The sequence below is a fragment of the Corvus hawaiiensis genome, chromosome 8 (assembly GCF_020740725.1).
Source record: "Corvus hawaiiensis isolate bCorHaw1 chromosome 8, bCorHaw1.pri.cur, whole genome shotgun sequence".
In the NCBI taxonomy this organism is placed as follows: domain Eukaryota; kingdom Metazoa; phylum Chordata; class Aves; order Passeriformes; family Corvidae; genus Corvus; species Corvus hawaiiensis.
The window spans coordinates 16,143,187-16,161,673 of NC_063220.1; the positions used below are offsets into that span (position 1 = coordinate 16,143,187).

The window sequence follows — 18,487 nt, forward strand, 5'->3', positions numbered from 1 at the left end:
TGCATAATAAGAAAATTGGATCAATAGTGTCTTATGTTTTAATATTTTGCCTATACTCCTCACCATTTGCAGACAAATTAAATGGCAAAGTTCTAGACACTCTACTCTGTTCACTCCCACAGCATCAATACATAAGATAAAATAAAATAACATAGAGTTAAAGCTTCAGTTCAGTAACTGTGCTGTTACAGTACTGGAGTACATTAGGAAGCAACAGTCAGAAGACTACAGATGTAGGAAAATGGACACTAGCCAGTGCAGAAGAGCTGGGAAAATTACTTGACACTGAGGGTAATGATGGAGAAGAATCACCATCATAAGCATTAATTCAGGGAGATCAGTGAAGGATATCTGGGCACAAATGCACACCCTTAAAAAGAAACCTGGAAGCTGCATTTGTTCCTATGGACAGACGAGGAATAATGGAAGGTTTGCTGACCAAACAGGGTGCACAGCAATGAGGAGTGACCTGAAGCATCAAATGGAGTAATTCCTGTACTCTGCGAGATTAACCTCCCAGCTGATCAAAAGGAAACAATAAGGATGCCAAATGCATCGCAGTTGTCAACTCTTTGGGTAAATAGAAACCATCAAAGCTGAGCTCTACTTCTGCAAAGTCACATCTACTGGAAGGCTGTGTGCTGTAATTTAATTTCAGAATCAGAATCTAATCTAAGGAGAAGAGAATATGACTACTGCTGTTGAATTTGAGCACATTTTAGGTATTCTCCCCAAGAAAACATTTCACTTCTGTGAGCTACACAACATTCTTAAACTGCACAATACTATTTCTGCAATTTCCACTTATGTTTTCTGTGTGCTACATAAAAATTAAATAATGTCTTCAGTAGCAGACATTACAGAATGTACTCTGAACACCTGCCTACTAATGCACAGTTCCCAAGGCTTTATTTTAAAATCTACCTGTTTGGAGAATGGAGTTACAGTTGCACTTTTACAGCCAGCCTCTCTTTACTGGTTAACAGAGCAATACCTGCTCTTGTGGCAGGTGGCTACCAGACCCACAACTATGCCCTCCATCAACAGATGTAAAGGTATTCTTGTCTTTCTTGAGACAGAGGAAGAAACCACTCCCTTAAAGCCCATTATCTGCTCTCCCATCCTCCTACTATACCCAATATTTGAGTCAATTATTCATCGAGCAAACTGACCCATCCACGAAACACTTTTTTTTGAGCACATTATGCTCAAAAACAGCGCAGTCCTGTAACTTTAACAGTTTCAAAAATAAATTCACATAGAAAATAATGCCTATTAAAAAAACCACCCAACATTTAAACTTCTACCAAAGCATCAAACATCTGTGGTTTTGCCCAGAACTATGGTATCTTAACTTTTATGCTTTTTGAATTGAGGTTTTAGGGTGTATATTCTCAATTGTTACTAAGTGTTCTGTGAATAATTAAGCCCGAACAATAAAAAAAATACAGCTGTAAGACTGGGATTTGGCCAAGATCACTCTATCTGTCTCCTCCTCTTGTGCTCTATGGTTCAGATTTTGTTTCTATATCCCTACTCAGTAATTTTCATGATGTTTTGCTGATCTTTCTGATTTGACCTAGTCACTGTCATCTAGTCTAAATGCAGTATTAGTTAACAAAAAGCATATGACTAACAACAATTTAAATACAATTCATTCACTTTGTTATGCACAAAGACTTAACAGTACCAAATTACGACAAATCCAGTAATTGGAAAACAGCACTCACTGCAGCAATTATCAGAATCATAAAGGTTGCTTCATCGTTGTACTCCAAGTCTTGGACCACTCTTTTTCCTATGCTTTTGTCTAGCTCTGTTTGGTCTATGATGTGAAAAATGTCATAAAGCGCCAAAATAAACATGTATGGAGAGGAAAATAGGAGAATTGTTTCAGTCTGTCTTTAGCAATTCTATATAAACAATAAGACTATGTAGGTTACACAGAACTCCACTGGATAGATAATTATATTCTGACAAACCTGTTCCAAATTTACTGAAGGGATGATTGGGATTTCCAGTAGCCTTCTCCAACTGAAACAACCTCCAGGCATCATTCATTAGATTCTTCTCATGCTCAGAATCAACAGCATTCACTTCCCTATCTTTGCAACTTTCATCAAACAGAGGGCACAGAAAAAACTGGGCAAACCTAAAGAGAAAAAAATTAATTCAAGTCAAGAGTACTGTACATAAATTGTAACAGAAAAGTATAAAGCTTGGTGCTTGGTACCTCCTGAAAACAGCTGAACACATTATTTTTTAATGCAGAACTTACAAATTCTCTAACAGTTTTGACACTGATTCAGTATCCTTATTTCTCAAGTTCTTTGTGTATAAATGCAAACAACAACATATTCATCATGTAAGGTACTACGAGAATCAAGGGCCTTGTATCACAATTCCCACAGTGAAAATTTCTCCTGTTTTGAGGTTTAGCTGCAAGAGGCTCTTAATTTCACCAATGAAATATGTCTTGTCAGACATCCAGGGAGAAGCCAAAGAGAAAACTCACTCTACCTCACTGACTACACACCTTTCAATTTCTGTCCCCTCCCAAATAACACTGAGATTTCAGCAAGTTCCCTCTGCTAAGAGAATCCTATTGTATTTCTAGACTTCACCCTTGTTTTGCTGTCAATAAGGATCCCATGGGAAGCACAGCATTTGATTGCACTATCCCAGTATTTGCACAATGTGTAAATTCGTGATCATATTCTGTGCCCCACATTTCCAAAAATATTCAGTGTAAACACAACATTTAAACTTCAAAAATTCTGCCTCGATGAAGAACTCTCCTAGATGAAAAAAATCTGAGTAAGACTTCTGAACTGAAAAATACATGGTTATCAGTTTTAACAAAAGATATTTTTTACCTTTTTTTAAATATCATGTTAGAACTATCAAAAAACTTCTACACTAATAACTTCAAGTAGAACCTCTGTAACAAAAATGTATACTAACTTATACTAAAATACTAAATACTAAAAAGTATGTGTTTAATAATAAAATACTAAAAATATGTGTTTACCTGTCCAGTGCACCTTCTAGATGTTCATGTGATACATCAAAGTAATAGTTGGTATGTTCACCACTCGTGAAAGCATTTGAGCTCCCAGCATGCTCACTTAGAAATTGGCTATACTCATTCTCTTTTGGATATTTCTTGGTTCCCAGGAACAACATATGCTCACAAAAATGACTAAGCCCAGCAATGTTGGGGGGATCAGACAAGGATCCTGCAAGAGGAAAAATTTTATGTAACCAATCATAAAAAGTAATACTAAAACATTAAGTCTTAAAGTGCTTTATATTATAGTATGTTGCTTCAGGCAATTATATCAATTCTGTAGCAGTAAGAAGACACTTGTGCAACTACAGTCAACTAAACTTAATCTTCAAAACAATACTTTAAAAAATTACAATCAGTAACTGAACCTATTAGTGTCTCAAATTGCCTCTCCAGATCAGCTTGCACCTCCTTATACAGACTATTTTCAATTGAAATTCATGACTCATAATCTGTAAATACCTGGCAAATCACACTGCTCTGAAATCTATACTTTGACTTTAGTAACTGCACTGTGTTAGGAGGCAGCAATTGTCAACCATAATTAAAGAGTTATTTATCCTGTCGTTTATAGGACGAGCGATAACCTGTAATTGCCTGAACACAAGCAGCTATGGATGACCAGCTAGTAGGTGTGAAGGCAAGCAGATTAAAATAATGATCTGGAAGAACGGAAGAGAGAAAGGTAGAAGTTTGAGGGCAGCAGTCCCGCCTCAGAATGTGCAGCGATGTGCAGTGGGAGAGTGGAGATGAAGGCAACAGATACATCTCCTCCAGCACATGTGCAGGAACTGGATGCTGCAGTTGGCTATCACTGTCACAGGACCTAAATGAAACCACATTCGGGATCCTCTGAACTAGATAATGATGTGGGACAGCCATGCCCGTAACAAAAAGGGCCAGAAGCTTTTTAAGTCCCTCTATTACTTCTGCCCTAACGCAAACAGCAGCAAGCGCTCCCAACTGCAGAAATGGCAAGAGGGTGTTTAGGTTATGCACACATGAATTATACTTTCCAAGCAACTGAAAAACTATACAAGCTTTAGAAATACCTCAGATATAATAAAAGGCTTCCATTATTCCAAAGAGACAAAGTAATTGCCTTCCCCTTTTATTTCCCTTATTTCTGTTTGCACACATAAGCATCACTGAAGTTAGGGAGTGCCTCTTCAACTTCTCTAGCACTACAGCATTTTGTCACCTCTGCACATCAACAACTTCGCATGAAAAAAAAAGTCTGACATGACAGATGGAGCTGTCTGAAATAATTGCACTTACACCCGCCCCTTTTCTGCTTACAAAAGATCTTTCACAACAGATCTTAAATCTGAAACTTAATGGTTAAAAGCAGTCTTTCAACTGACTGAGCTACACTTGAGTAAACACAAGAGTACAATAAGAGCATTTAGCTCTAATAATTTTCAACTTGATGTGTCAAAGAATTAAACAAACTATAAACTACAATAAGAGGCTACGCTGCCAACTACATACCACTACTGTCAGTTTATTTGCATCAAGATACCAAAACTTTAAGCATTTTTATTAATGACATAATGAACACAACATAAATTGAATACCTATGTGCACATCAAGTGCTGCTGAAGACTTATCTGTGGTGGGGTCACTAATGAGAAGAGCTTTAATGCCATTTGCCAATTCCAGTCCACGATATTCTCGTTTATCCTCAGGTGATTTGATAATTTCATTTGTTATTCTCTTAATAGCTGGATTGTTCATTTTGTTGTTTGTCTCCTTCTGAAACCTTAAAGAAAACAGAAGAAATTTCTTATTATTTTCACTTAAGCCTTGCTAGAACCTTAATATTATGTTAGACAATACAGAGCAATACCGACAGCTAGAAGTTCTATTATGCGCAAAATTCACTGAATTTGCCAAAAATTCAGACCCTGAAAAATACTGCTGCTAAAACAAAAAAGAAACCTTGAAGAGCAAGAAACATGTAAAAATGTACATCACTTAACTGAATGCTTCAAGTATCACATTAACTGTAATTTAAACAACCTAAACTTAATAAACGTCATCCCTTTATTCGATTATGATCAAAATTAAATCAAATGAAGCATACACTGCTAACTCAAGTATACTTTCAAACTTCAGGAAAGTATTTAATGTATCTAAATTGTTGATTATATTACAAATGCTGTAACTCTGATTGTCAGATAAACAAAATTTTACTAACAGACCACTGGATTTGTACACTCAAGCAATAAATGGTAACACTGTTTGCATTACTGCCATAAAAATACAAAGACTGCAGAACTGCCACGATAAACAGGGATAGATTGTCTCACATGTTTAAACCTCTACCATTAGTTTAACAGATGCTACAAGACACCCTTCTTCAAAGGCACAATTTTGAAATGCTAAGAAAGTGTGACTGATTCAGAATCTGAATGTCTCTAAGCAAAAGCTATAAACAATATGAAGTAACTTTTTAAAATGTGCCATTCAATGCACTTTAGAAGGAAACATTTCCACTAGTAAAACATGGTTCTCTCACTATGAAATACTTTAAAAAAAAAAGTGTAGTCAAATGTAATCACTAAACAGTAGCTGAAATGCTGAATTTAAATTTAAATGTGTACACTCTCATTTAAACTGATCATTTATCCACTAGTTTAACCCTGTGCTCAGGCCAATCCTGCTTGGAATATCTATGGGCCTTCTTCCTCTGAAAAAATGCAGATACCACTGAAATATAAAGATTACTCCAAATGGGCCTTCTTCCTCTGAAAAAATGCAGATACCACTGAAATATAAAGATTACTCCAAGTACCACAACATCTCTGTTTCTCTGCATCAACAGCACTGATACAAACTGTACTAACGATTAAAAGATGCCTCCATGTTCAAAGTTCAGAATTTTAAGAAGAAATACTCTACTAAAGATATCGTGTAAAATTTTTGAAGTGAGAATAGATACTACTTTTCATATATGAAAATCAGTAACAAAACTGTTCCTAATTGTTTTTGACTTGCACACAAGTTGGATTGACAAATCTAAGTATGCAGGAGAACAAGGAGGTCCCTTAAGCTCCTGATTCCATGTCTGCTAATGAACACCTATAGCTTGGTTTTCAGCTAGAATATTCTATCTCAGTAAGAGACTAGTTGCTTGTCAGAAGACACATATATACTACAAACTATTCAAGTTGTGGGTTTTTTTAAAATGTTATACAATTTCCTTGTCATCTGATATCTCCCTGTTATTTCTACACCACATCACTATAAGTCACAAACTTTACTGTTTGCTCAGATGACTCATGTTTCCAACGTGATTCATCAAATTACACAGCTATGAAATCTTATGAGATTTCAATTGATGTCTTGTGAAGCTGTACACCTCCACTTCATTTTATTATCATTCCCTACTTCTGCCTCCTTCATAGGCTACCTCCAGCTTGGTAGTAAAATTCCAGTACAGGAAAAACCTACAATTTCCAAAAGGACAAAATCAGTAATTAAGCCTTCAAACCAAGGACTGAAATTTTTATCTCCATCTTCACTGTTATTTCAGTGGGCATTATGAATACAACATTCTCTAACTTCAAATGGGTTTGCATGATTACCTACAATTATTTAGCTGCAAAGTGAATCGTAGTACCAGACAACTCAAATAAAAGCAAGGGCTGATCAACTATGCAATACTCCTGGAAGGCAAATACGTCAAAAGAACAAGACCAACACCTTCCTGCTTAAGTACTATTCCTCCTGGTGCTGTGTTACTACAATACAAAAGTGAGAAGAAAAAATTACACTTTAGAGAGAACTTTTATACCATTACATTTTCTTAAGGAGTAAACTGTAAGACCCAATACTAAACATTCCCCCCATGACTGTTTTCCTGCACAGTTTTCAAGTAAGTGCAATTGCTTTATAAAAATACCACAATCCATTCTTTCACACCAGAACCCTAAAACTCTACAAACCACTTTTTCACAATAGAACTGCTTTTAACCACAGGCAAAAAAAAAAAAAAAGTAAGAAAACCAGAAATTCTGTACTTAATTTTTTGAGAAGTAGCTTAATTTCTAAAGTCATGTCCAGAAGCTGTCCTAAAGTCCATGTACTATAGCTACTTGCTGTACTGTCATTACAGTGAGCACTGGATACTGCTGGTCAGTAGCAAAGCAAGCCTTCCACAAAGGAGCTGCTATGTTTACTGCAGAGCTAATAGCCTAACAAAAACATTAAAAGAAATATTACCATACTACTTTCACAAAACAGAAGCAACAGACGAAGATGTCTAATAAAGCCAAAATAGCAGGAACAATACAAAGCACTACCATGGCAGAAAAAATTCTTCCACTGGCTCAAAAATTACAGGTGGAAAGATGACATAGGTAGAAAGCAAAAAAGAATAGGGATGTCTGAACTAAGAACAGTGTCCCTACTCAATGAATAGGAAATATTCTTCCTCCTCATCAAAATTACTTCACTTGTACAGGAAAAGTACCAGTTAAAACCAACACCGAATTTTCAATTACTGCACTTCTAGTGAAATTATATTCTATTCTTTGAGGTTCCACTTTTGTAATCATTTCCAGGCAGGCAGTCCCTTGGAACCAGCAAGGCTCTCTGGGGATGCCAGGTTTCACCTGCAAACTGAATATTACAGAGTGGGATTAAGTGATATATGATTCTGCTTCACTATTTTAATCTCTCAAAGTTATTTTAGCAAACTTACTTTAATTAAAAATTGGGCTGTGTAGTGAAATCTAAGTCCAATGTTTGAACAATTAAAGGACCATATTTGAAAACCAATTAACAGAAACTCCTGAGGGTTGCTTCAATGCAAGAATGTGACTAGCTAATAAAAATATGACCCCCAAGGCACAAACTCCAAAGTGCTTGTCAAGATTTTTTTTGTCATGACAGTATGCACATACTGAAGTCAAGTGCTAGACACAGGTCTGCTCCAGATGAAAGGCAAGTTACCATCTCAGCACATTTTGATGCTTGTTTTCTATTATTTCCCTTTAAATTCCTGTTTGCTTGAAGTTTTTATGCAACTAATTGCTTATCATTTACCAGAATGAAGTGAAACCTTAATTGCATGAGAACCTCTGTTCTGCCCTGCAAGGGAGCTACCATTGGTAACATGTTCTCTGTGTTATTCACTAATCCATCTTGGTTTACCTGAAGATTTCTCCAGCTGCCAATGTGTGGAAAAAAAGAAGTGCTGTGCGCTTTGGCAGGCGGCCCAGTGCTGCAGAACCACCAGCCAGAGTTTTCTCACCTCTCTTACAAGGATGACAGCACCGAACTGAGCACTCTGGAAGAGTCCATGAACTTCTTCAGTTGCAAACTCATGGCCTTGCAACAACCAAGTAAATCTGCATTCTTGGACAGGTCTGCACCCCTCCTCTTTGTCTCTTGCACCTACTTCTGCTCATGATAGCAGTAGAATTTGATGGCATAGTAATAGTCTTTTATGGGTAACAGTCATGTTACCAGTAAGACAATCATGAATCTACCTACTCTCCTAACATTTCCATTCACCTGTATGTTTTAATAAAAACGTAATTTTTTTAGACTAAACTGTAGGCAGTAAAATTTTTCTCTAAAATCAGACAAATACTTTAAGTTCTGTTACTAAGAATGTAATAAAAATGGAGCAGTGAAAGAGTAACCTCTAAAAAAAAAAAAAAAAAATCAACAAATTAAATCAATTCAGGTGAACACTACCAAAAGGGATTCTTCAGGAGACTATCCATGCTCTTTCAGGTTACAGGTTCAGCAATTCTTCTTTTAGACACTTAGAGATTAAAATACTTCATGATTCAACATCCATAAAGCATCAATCTTGTGTGAATTTGCTTGTCATGAAGCTAGAGAATGTATGAGATCCCAACACATTCCTGATACTGATCTAAATAATTCTGATTGCATGCACAGGCAGACAGACTGCATAAGTAGATAAACTGCTCAAAATGTTAACATGTTTTATCACTTTTAAACTCATCAGGAATTCAGCACACTACTTCATACACAAAAGATCCAACTACAAAGACCCACAATGATTTAATCAGTGCTCCCAAGTTATTAAGAACAACTAATCATGCCAAATCAGGCAAGTTTGAAGATGATGAATATTTATAAGGTTTTGTTATGTAGTTCATTTTGAAGAAATTCTAAAGTCTCGCTACAATTAAAGCATTTTCAGAACCTCAGTCTGCAGCTTTTTGCCAAGCCTGTAATTGACTCAGAAAATTCCCTCCTAATGATGGTGGCCAGGGCAGATGCCTACCTTGCTCTTGTTTCCCAGAGAGTCCAGCTTCTACAACTTCTAGATCACAGCAGTAAAACTTGGTCTGCCACAGGCTTCACTGCCAACGTGACAGCAGAAACACTGGTGTGTAACACCAGTGTACAGGAATTACCAGTAGCATTAATAAGAGCATACCACGTGTGACCTTGGCAAAAACAAGGGCCCTGGTACTTTCACACATAAGATCAGGCCCCAGCTGAGTAACTGGCCTGAGAAGTACAATGATGTGCTGGCCAAAAGAGATGGGATATACAATCAAGACACCATAAAGCTAATTTACTGCCCTAAATCTACATTCCTTAACTGGACCACGCCACAGTTTCCAAAGCACTGGGTAAAAAAGTCAAACAAAAAGGCAGGACCTTATAGAGTCTGATTTTACATAGAGCAATAAAGGATAACAAGTTTTTTTTAATCTCTAAATAGCTTGAGCTTACTTTTCCTGTGTCCTCAAAAATTGCCCCAAACAATTCATCCAAACACAACCTCTAAGGTAAACAAACTCTAACCACATTCACCAGAAATAAAACAATTAATCTTTCCCTAGCAATTCCTTGCTTCAATATTTTACAAAATTCCAAAAGGGTTTTGAAGCCTTTGATTATTTGGAAGACCTGAGGGGGAGGGGGAGGGAGGGGTGTTAAGTAAAATTATCTGGTTTTAATCTTTAGATGTCATTGAAATATAGTATCATTAAAATTTTCACAAATCTGGCGTAGTAATTTGGCTTGCATCAGTATTTTCAAATTGCATGTTAAGAACATGACTGATCAGACTAGTTTCTGTGCTACGTGACCAACTGCTTCAAAGCGTATTTTACACATTTTCTTAAGAAATGTACTCATTAATTCAACTAATTGCTTTGTTCATTGAATACTTGCAGACCAGTGGTTCTCATTCTCTCTTCCTCTCCCCCTGACATTTTTCCTCCATCATCCAGCCTACAGTTGCAGGGCTTGCTCCACAGCCCCAGGACTGTGGTAGTGTCTAGCACGTGGCCCTGCACACACAGCAGGAAATGTTAAAACTGGATGCTACAGGAGAGACTGCTGTGCTTTGTGTATTTCATAGATTTTATATGCAAGTAGCACATCAGATTGCTCAAAACTCTTTGTAAAGCCAACTCACTTAATGCTTTATGCTACCATCTGTCTTGTATCCTCAAAAAGAAAAACTTGTGAGGTCTGAATTAAAAAAAAACCAAAACACAAGATGAGACTAATACTTCAGTTATACTGCATAACAACAAGAAATTCACAGAAAGATGAGAGAACTGGCAAGAAAATCTGATCTAGCAACAAAAACAGAGAGAATTTTAGAATTCTGAATCATTAAAAGCACTGTAATCCCACATTAAAAGCAACTGCTTATCTAACGCTAGAGCTTTGACATGAACAACAAACCCATAACAACGAGAAGTTTACAAGAGTCAGTGGTGTGTTTCAACAAAGGAAGTCCTGGCTGTTCACCTATTCTGTAGGTTAGTTTTTATGATTTTGGACAATTCAATTCTGGTTCTACTGTTAAAATTATAAATAAACTCTCAGCCCTACAGCATTCTTTCCCATCTCAATTGTTCAGGCAAGCTATAGTTCTGACTCATTCTAAAAACAAGATGCAGAAGGTAAGATTTTAATAGAAAGCTGTAGTGAAGCAACTTTCAAACAGGATCCATCAAAAATCACCTTATTATATACATACAGTGCTACCTCATAAGAATATTTGAGCAACTTATGTACATCATAGAAGTTGAAAGCAAAGATACTCGTTGACAGATCATGCATATACAAATACATAACCAGACACAAAACTGATTAAAGCAATTTCTCTAGATTTTCATTAAAAACTTTTTTATTTCTATGCAGTTAAAAGATCAGTAACTGAAGTTACTATAAAAGTATCTAATACAATAGAATTAATGTATCAAAAATATCAACCCCACATGCCATTTCTCAAATGGTCTGACTGCATTTTTAGTAAATGACTTCTACAATAACCACCAATGACCCCTATAGCTAGGAGCCTAATACCTTCCAGTACTGCGAAACACTGGAGGTAATGAACTTCTCGTCCCTTCCCTCTTTCTTCTGGATCTAACAGGGGTGGGGAGTGCTTCTGTATTCATGTGCAAAATATGTTACATGCTTGACACTTCAATCAATTCCCAAAGGTACCGTTTCATCCAAGGATTAAGCCACAGCCTTACAGTGACTGAAGACAGAAAGGAGAAAGCGAGCAAAAAAAGCAGGAACATAGGAACAAGAATCCTTCAAGGGACTTCCAACTAGAATAGATAATTTTAATGCTGTACATCAGATGAAAAGGAAGTAAGTTGTAACTAAGAAATTACCTTGCTAATTGACATAGAGATGAAGGTTAAAAATGTTATGAGAAGAAAAAGTTCAAGCATGAACAAAATACAGAAATGGAAACAGGGAACATGTAACTGAAAAAAGGTTCTTTATTTTCACATCTTAGAAGAATCATCACATGAAAGAACTATGCCTGCTCTCATTTCATTATCATTTATGTAAATCCTAATTCACAATTAAAATCAAATGGATGATTAAATCATGGTTGTAGGCAGTATGAAAACATAACAGGCCTACTCACATATATAAAGTTAAGTCCGAATACTGTATATATTCACATGTGTAAAGAGGCATAACCTAGCAGGAGAAACTACAGCCTGAGAAAAGCATTAGCTCCTAATATACACCGTGGATTACCTTTACAATTCTGAAGCATAAATAGCAATAATGAACAGTAACAGTGCACCCGAATTTTGACACACGAGCGCCGACAGTATGAGTCATCATAACTCACTTTTTTTCACCGGAAAGATGCTACTTTTGACGTCTCTTACTTGTGCAGTATTAAAAATAGGTTTGGCTACTAAGGTAACAGATACAGTGTTAATGAAAGAAAGACAACAACTTAGCCTTTGTCCCTCACCCCAGTTCCTTTCCCAGAAAAACTTTGCCGAGTTGTTACGCAGTTTAAATTGCCCCTAAAAGTGAGCTATGCCAAGCCTCTCGCCCGCTCCTCCCTTGACCGAGGTTAGTTGCGCTCTCTCCACTGGAGCTGGTGACACTGGTAACACAAGCACGCAATAACAAGCCCCGCACAATGCCAGTGCCAGACAACTCGTCAGAAACTGAAGAGGCCATCAACTTTGGGTAACTGTTAGCAGTTTCTTCTTAAGGATTTTAAACTTTTTTGTTGTTGTTGTTTCCATGACTATGCCTTAGGAAGACATGGCAAGTTAAATAACACGACAATTCATAGAGGTTTTTTGAGGAGGAAGGAGAACAACAAAGCAAGCCCCCGGGCAACGAAAGCCGCACGGCTGATGAGCAAGCCTGCTTTGTCAAGGGAGGTGCAGCTGCAAACACCGGAGCACGTCAGCCCGGGCTCTCCCGGGCGGCAGGACAGGACACAAGGCAGGACACAAGGCAGGGCTCAGGCCTCCTTGGCACACACGACCCCGCCACCCCCAGCTCGCCCACCGCCTCCCCGGAAGGCTCCACCGCCAGCCCCGCTCCGCGGCCCGATCTTCCCCGGCTCCCTGCCGCACTCGGGGCAGGGCATTCCCCAGGACTCACAAGGTGCCCGCGCCCGGCCGCGCCGCCGCCTCTTACACAACACCGCGGGGGCTCTCCGGCCTCACGGCTCCGGGTCACACGACCCCAGTACCCGCGGCCCTGTCCCGGCCCCGCCGCACTCGCACCGTACCCGAGAGAGCTGCGCCGCTGGCCCTGAGGGAAGGAGCGCGAGGCCGGGGCGGCCCAGGGGCGCGTCCAGCCCGGCAGAGCCCGGCTCAGCACAGAGAACAGCCGCTGCCGCATATCCCTGGCGGCCCCGCCGCCAGCACCGGCCTTGCCCCGCCGCCCGGCCCGGCCCGGCTCCGCTCGCCTCAGCACGCGCCGCTCCCCGGCGCCATGTTCTCCGCCCGCCTCCCCCCGCCGCCCGGCCAATCCCTCCCGGCGCCCGCGGGGTCCCGTCCGCCCTCCGCGCCCGGGCCTGGCGGGACCCGTACCTGGGGGTGCTGGGAGCTGCCGCCTCTGCCGCCGGGAGAGCCGGGGCTGCGGCTGGGGAGGGGGCCGGGGGCCTCTGGGAGGAGGCGGAGGCGGCGGAGGGGGTGGGTGGCTGGGCGGAGAGCCGGGGCGACACTCGCCGCGGCGGGGGGGCCGCGCCCGGCGGAGGCGGACGGGGCTGCGGCGCGAAAGGCGGCCCCGGGCGGCACCCGCGGAGGGGCTGTGTTGCTGCCCGCCCGCTTCCTGGTGGCCGCGTTCCGCGTCCCTGGCGGTGCCTGCCAAGACAAAAGGTAATTAGACGCCTCGTAATTTGAGTACAGTGGGTAGAGTGCCGTCCTGAGAGGCAGAGATTTCGGGTGTCAAAATCCTCCGTCCCCCAGGGCCAGGTCACCCTCCGGCAGCTCTCCCTCCTTCGGGAGCTCCCTTTGGAGCCCGCTGGCCGCCGCTCACCTGCCGCGGAGTTCTGTGGCCCCGCCTCGCCGGACACAGGACTCGCCTCGCAGGATGTAAATGCTGGATAAGGTTGAACTTCTGTTATAAAACTGTAGATTTGGGGTTCTAAGGCGACTTTTTTTTTCCTTGGTAGATTTCCTTATGGGAAAGTCGTGGATATGCTAGTTGCTTTAATTCCTTGCTAGGAGGAAAAAAAAAAAACCAACCAAAACTAAAACAAATTTTAAAACAAACAAAAAAACCCAAAAACCAAAAAACCCAAGCAACCAAACAAACACAAAAAAACCAAAAAACCAAAAAAACAAAACCAAACCCACAAAAACCAACTAACCAACAAATCCCCCCCCAGCCCCAAAAGATCCCCCCGCTGTTTGAAGTTCTGGTAATATGCTTTCTTCACGTGTATCTATTTTTCTGTGTCCTATTTTTCAGAGTTATGAGGGGGAAAAAAAATAAGACAAAAACAGTGTGCTACATTTAATGCCTGATTTTGGTTTTGCCACTGCTTGCCATTTATAAAAGGTGGTATCTCACAGCTGGAAAGTCACAGAACTCTCCTGACATAAAAAGGTAGAAAGACATGGCCAGATGAGTTAACTAAGGTTATATCTGAACCCAAAGATGGAATTGAAGAAGTATCAGCAGTAACTTTAAACTAGTTAGCTTTGGTTAAAATTTCTGTTAAGAAGTGGCAGCACACTGCTTCATATGGTCAGCAGAATCAACAGGGAATCAACAAAATCTGTCAGGGAATTTGGGTAGACTGACGTTCATCTGCTGGTTTCCAGGGAGGTCTGTGCTGCTATAGAGATGCTCTTACCCCTACCTGAGCTACCCAGTTTAAAACCTGTGTGCCTACATCAAGTACACCCACGCTTCTGGCCTCAGTTTAGACATGGAACTGTCTCTCAAGTTAACTCATCCTGGTTGGAGCAAGGCATTTGGTAGTTTTCACCTCAATCAACTGTTTGGATTTAGAACTGTGTGGGTGCCTAATTTTAACACAGTATGTTAACTCCTGTAAAAAATGTCCTCATGGGATTCTAGTTTGAGGCAGTCTGGGTTTTTTCCAGTTCCTAGTGCATGTAAAAGTGAAGACCAAGCTGGACAGAAAGAGGACAGGATAAATGGTGAGGTGTTAAATCTGAATTCCACCCTGTTGCTATTGCCAGTGCATCAGAGAGGCTCATCTCATGGTGTCTGACAGAAGGACTGCTGGGTGAGTGCCCCTTCACAATCTGTCTCCTCCCTTTCTGAAGCACCTGGGGGATTAAGAGGTTGTATCATGTAGGGGTGAATGCTATAGAATTATACAGTTTCAGACAATTTACTCTTTTTTCGGGTCCCGACAGAGAGAACAGAGAGTTTGTTATCCTAATGTAGTATATATTTAGCTAATGCTGGCCTGATATGTATTTAGCTGCTCTAATAAGTCCCACCTTTTCCTGTAAATCTTGCCTAGTATACACAGGGGCAGTCCTGGGGAAGCAAGGTAGACGGTGCCAGCAAGGCTCTGGTGGTCTGCTAAAGCTGGATCTAAAACAAGCACTTCTGTTTCTGTAGTGTGATGAGAGATCACACCTCCTCATGCATTTAACATAGCTATTGCAGCAGAGGTATGCAATAGAGGTCACACCTACTGTACACCTATTTTATCCATTGTAAGCTTATTTAGCAGCTATTCAAAGCCACTGGTGTGTCCTGGTTTAACCCCAGCCGGCAACTAAGCATCAGGCAGCCATTCCCTCCCCTCCACCCACCCCGGTGGAATGAGGAGGAGAATGAAAGGTAAAACTTGACGGTTTAAATAAGAACACTTTAATAACTGAAACAAAGTCAATAATAATAATAACATTAGTAAATAATGGTAGTATTGATTAAAAAAAAAAAAAGATAAGTTATGTACAATACAATTGCTCACCACCTGCTAACCAATGCCAGACCCTGCTCCAAGGCCCAATCAGGCCCTTCTGGGTAACTGGTAATATAAATGCCCAATTTATATTCTGGGCATGACGTTCCGTGGTGTGGAATATCCCTGTGGCCAGTTCCAGTCACCTGCCCCGGCTATGCTCCCTCCCAGCTTTTTTTCCCTGCACCTCCTCACTGGCAGAGCATGAGACACAAGAAAGTCCCTGATTTAGGATAAACACGACTTGGCAACAACCAAGACATGAGAGCGTTACCAACATTATTCTCATACTGAATCCGCAACACAGCACTGTAACAGCTACAGAGAAGAAATTAGCTTTATTCCAGCCAAAACCAGGACACACTGATGTTTATTCAAATCAGATTGTGTTGTTATACTCTGACCCCTCTCTATGTCCATTTATACTAGCTAAAATTACAGTCATAAACTGTTTTGGATATCTCTTCAGTGTTTTAAAGATATTTTTAATAGGACACCCTTAGCAAAAGTAGAGAGGACTTTCAGTGAAATTCCTTTCTCAGTGTAGTCCTGCAACTAAGATTTCTTCCCTATGAAACTTTAATTGCTCATAGAGAATTGGTGCTTTTGGTCCTGCCTTCTTCATCTGCCCTAGTGGAAAAACAGGTGTTGTCTAAAAGACCAAATGAGCCTAAGTATAATTTAGAGTAAGTGTGGAAATTATGCAAATAGTCTCATGAAAAAAGCTTATGAAGTAGCAGTGTAGAGATCCCTCTTCAGGATATGTGACATAAATGTACAGTACAGGGAAAGTGATCTTCAAAGTAGGTAGGTTAAAAATAATTTAGACTAAAACCTGTATTTTATGTATGGCCTGAAAGCTGAGAGACAGTAAGTATGGAAGCATGTCTTTTCCACATAGATAAAATTCTCGACTAAATTCAAATTGTAATTGTGTATAATAGATAATAGAGCTTTGTAGCAAATTGGCCTCGGGCTGGAAATAAAGCATAACTTATTATTGTTATTTCCACTCCAAAATAAATAGCGGCAATTTCATGACAAGACATATATGAAAGAAAGATTGTCTATTGGCTCTTCCCAGTATAAAAATTCTGAATGAATAAAATTAAATTAATAAAATAATTAAGTTAAAAGATAATGAGGCCAAAGAGATATTTCCTGTTGACTTCAGTCAGTCCTGTCAAGTCTGTGTGTTTCCAATTTTCCCATTCATTGTTTCTTTTCTTGTTATGTAAAGGATGTCATCCAGCTGCACGCCTTAACTGAAAATAGGTAACTGTGTGGAAAATTACTAGCTTGACTCTGAGCTAATCACACAAATGCATACATCCCCCTATGTTACTGTTAATTTTTTAATATAAAAAGATGTAAAAGTGCTACCATCTGTGTCTATGTCGGACAGTGATCTGGCACACATGCCTAAAAAGAAAAGAACTCTTTTATTCTGTGTATTTTCCTGGTTAGTTGAAAGCAGTTCTGGTTTTAATCCTGTTATATGCATTGAGTCCTTAATTTTTAACAATACGGTAGTTACTTTATAGCATTATCTCTTTTCAACAGTGACGTAATTACCCTTGAACCTTGACTGAAGGAGAACCCTGTCCTCAGCTGAGAATATACCAGTACTCTGTGTGTGTAAGTCCTTGTTGTTTAACTTACTGTATGTGGACAACACAGGGTGTAGAATATTACTGGCCAACTGGTCAGGCTGTTCAAAGGCTAGAATTTGCTCTACGTTTATCTGAGGCGCAGGTGATTTCTCCTTTAATATCAATATGCAATTAATCAACAATTTTTTTACTATGTCACTGATAGTATTAAATAATATTAAACTCTCCACATGCTCAATACAGTTGATATATTGTGTAGCATGTTGGCAATCAAATCAGGTATTATTAAGCCTTGGAGAAGTCTCACCCAATTCTGTAATTTGTATTAATTATATCTCTCCATTATTATGCCTTATATAACCTTTCTTCATTCATAGGTAATCATGTTCCATGTAAACAATTTTACTGTTTTTCAGGCCTCCACACCTACAATTCCCCAGGTGATCTGATACAAGCCCTAGGAAAACAGTGTTTGTTTTGTCTGTGAATATCACTGTAATTCAATGACTTTTTGTTTGCAAGCCTTAGTTAGAAATTGTCCTTCTTCATCCATATGCGGGGATTAATAACCTCTTCTGAAGTTGTTACATTTGCTGTTGTGTGTATTATATAATTTAGTTTTCTGTAATGTTTTTGTCTCTCTTTAAACAAAATAAAACATTTGTCACAGATGATGTACCTGTCTTCTTAAAGGTCATTCTTCCAATGACTGTTAAGACTGTGGCCTAAATATTCTTGTTTCCTTTTTCTCATACTTATTTTTATTGCTTGTGTAATGCTAGCTCCCTGTTACTCAGTTTGTGTTTATAGTGTATTAGTATCTTTAGGCTCTATCTAGTCTAAGAAAATGTACAACCTGTGCTATAAACTGACCGTGTAAAACAGACTTGCAGCCATTAAACTGTATGCTTTTTTAAGCTAACTTGATTACCAGAAATACATTTCCCACTTATCATAGCTACAGCAAAGGTAGCTATTGGCCAAATTTATAATAATTCGGTAATCAGATAAGTTCTTGTTGTTTAAATGCAGGTTTGAATGATCTCTTTTGTGCCTGTGAGAGATGTTATATTTTGAGGAAAAATATGGCTTTCATATTAGAAAAGAACA

At 39.5% G+C, this 18,487-nt stretch overlaps 1 protein-coding gene and 1 long non-coding RNA gene across 7 annotated transcripts in view; one reads left to right on the plus strand and one right to left on the minus strand.

Annotated features, from left to right (window-relative positions):
• Window positions 1–13,497, minus strand: part of IDE (insulin degrading enzyme) — a 54,370-nt gene extending 40,873 nt beyond the window's left edge. Inside the window, exons 1-4 of one of the 4 annotated variants that reach the window (XM_048312083.1) lie at window positions 13,402–13,497; window positions 4,648–4,832; window positions 3,032–3,239; window positions 1,983–2,152 (exon numbers count right to left, since the gene is read on the minus strand). In XM_048312083.1, coding sequence (XP_048168040.1) covers window positions 1,983–2,152; window positions 3,032–3,239; window positions 4,648–4,807 — 538 coding nt within the window. In that variant the 5' untranslated portion in view covers window positions 4,808–4,832; window positions 13,402–13,497. Of the gene's footprint in view, window positions 1–1,982; window positions 2,153–3,031; window positions 3,240–4,647; window positions 4,833–12,967; window positions 13,054–13,097; window positions 13,238–13,401 lie in introns of those variants that run through there. The other 3 variants (XM_048312081.1, XM_048312080.1, XM_048312082.1) reach the window with 3 other exon arrangements.
• A 54-nt stretch (window positions 13,498–13,551) lies between these two features.
• On the plus strand, window positions 13,552–18,051 carry LOC125329746. 3 transcript variants are annotated; one of them, XR_007205252.1, is made up of 3 exons: window positions 13,552–13,689; window positions 14,926–15,071; window positions 17,328–18,051. It is a non-coding gene; the product is annotated as an uncharacterized LOC125329746 (long non-coding RNA). The 3 variants fall into 3 exon arrangements; XR_007205251.1 differs by lacking the exon at window positions 13,552–13,689 and having other exon boundaries at window positions 14,155–15,071; window positions 17,328–17,402; window positions 17,794–18,051; XR_007205250.1 differs by lacking the exon at window positions 13,552–13,689 and having other exon boundaries at window positions 14,155–15,071.
• Window positions 18,052–18,487: the final 436 nt, after the last annotated feature.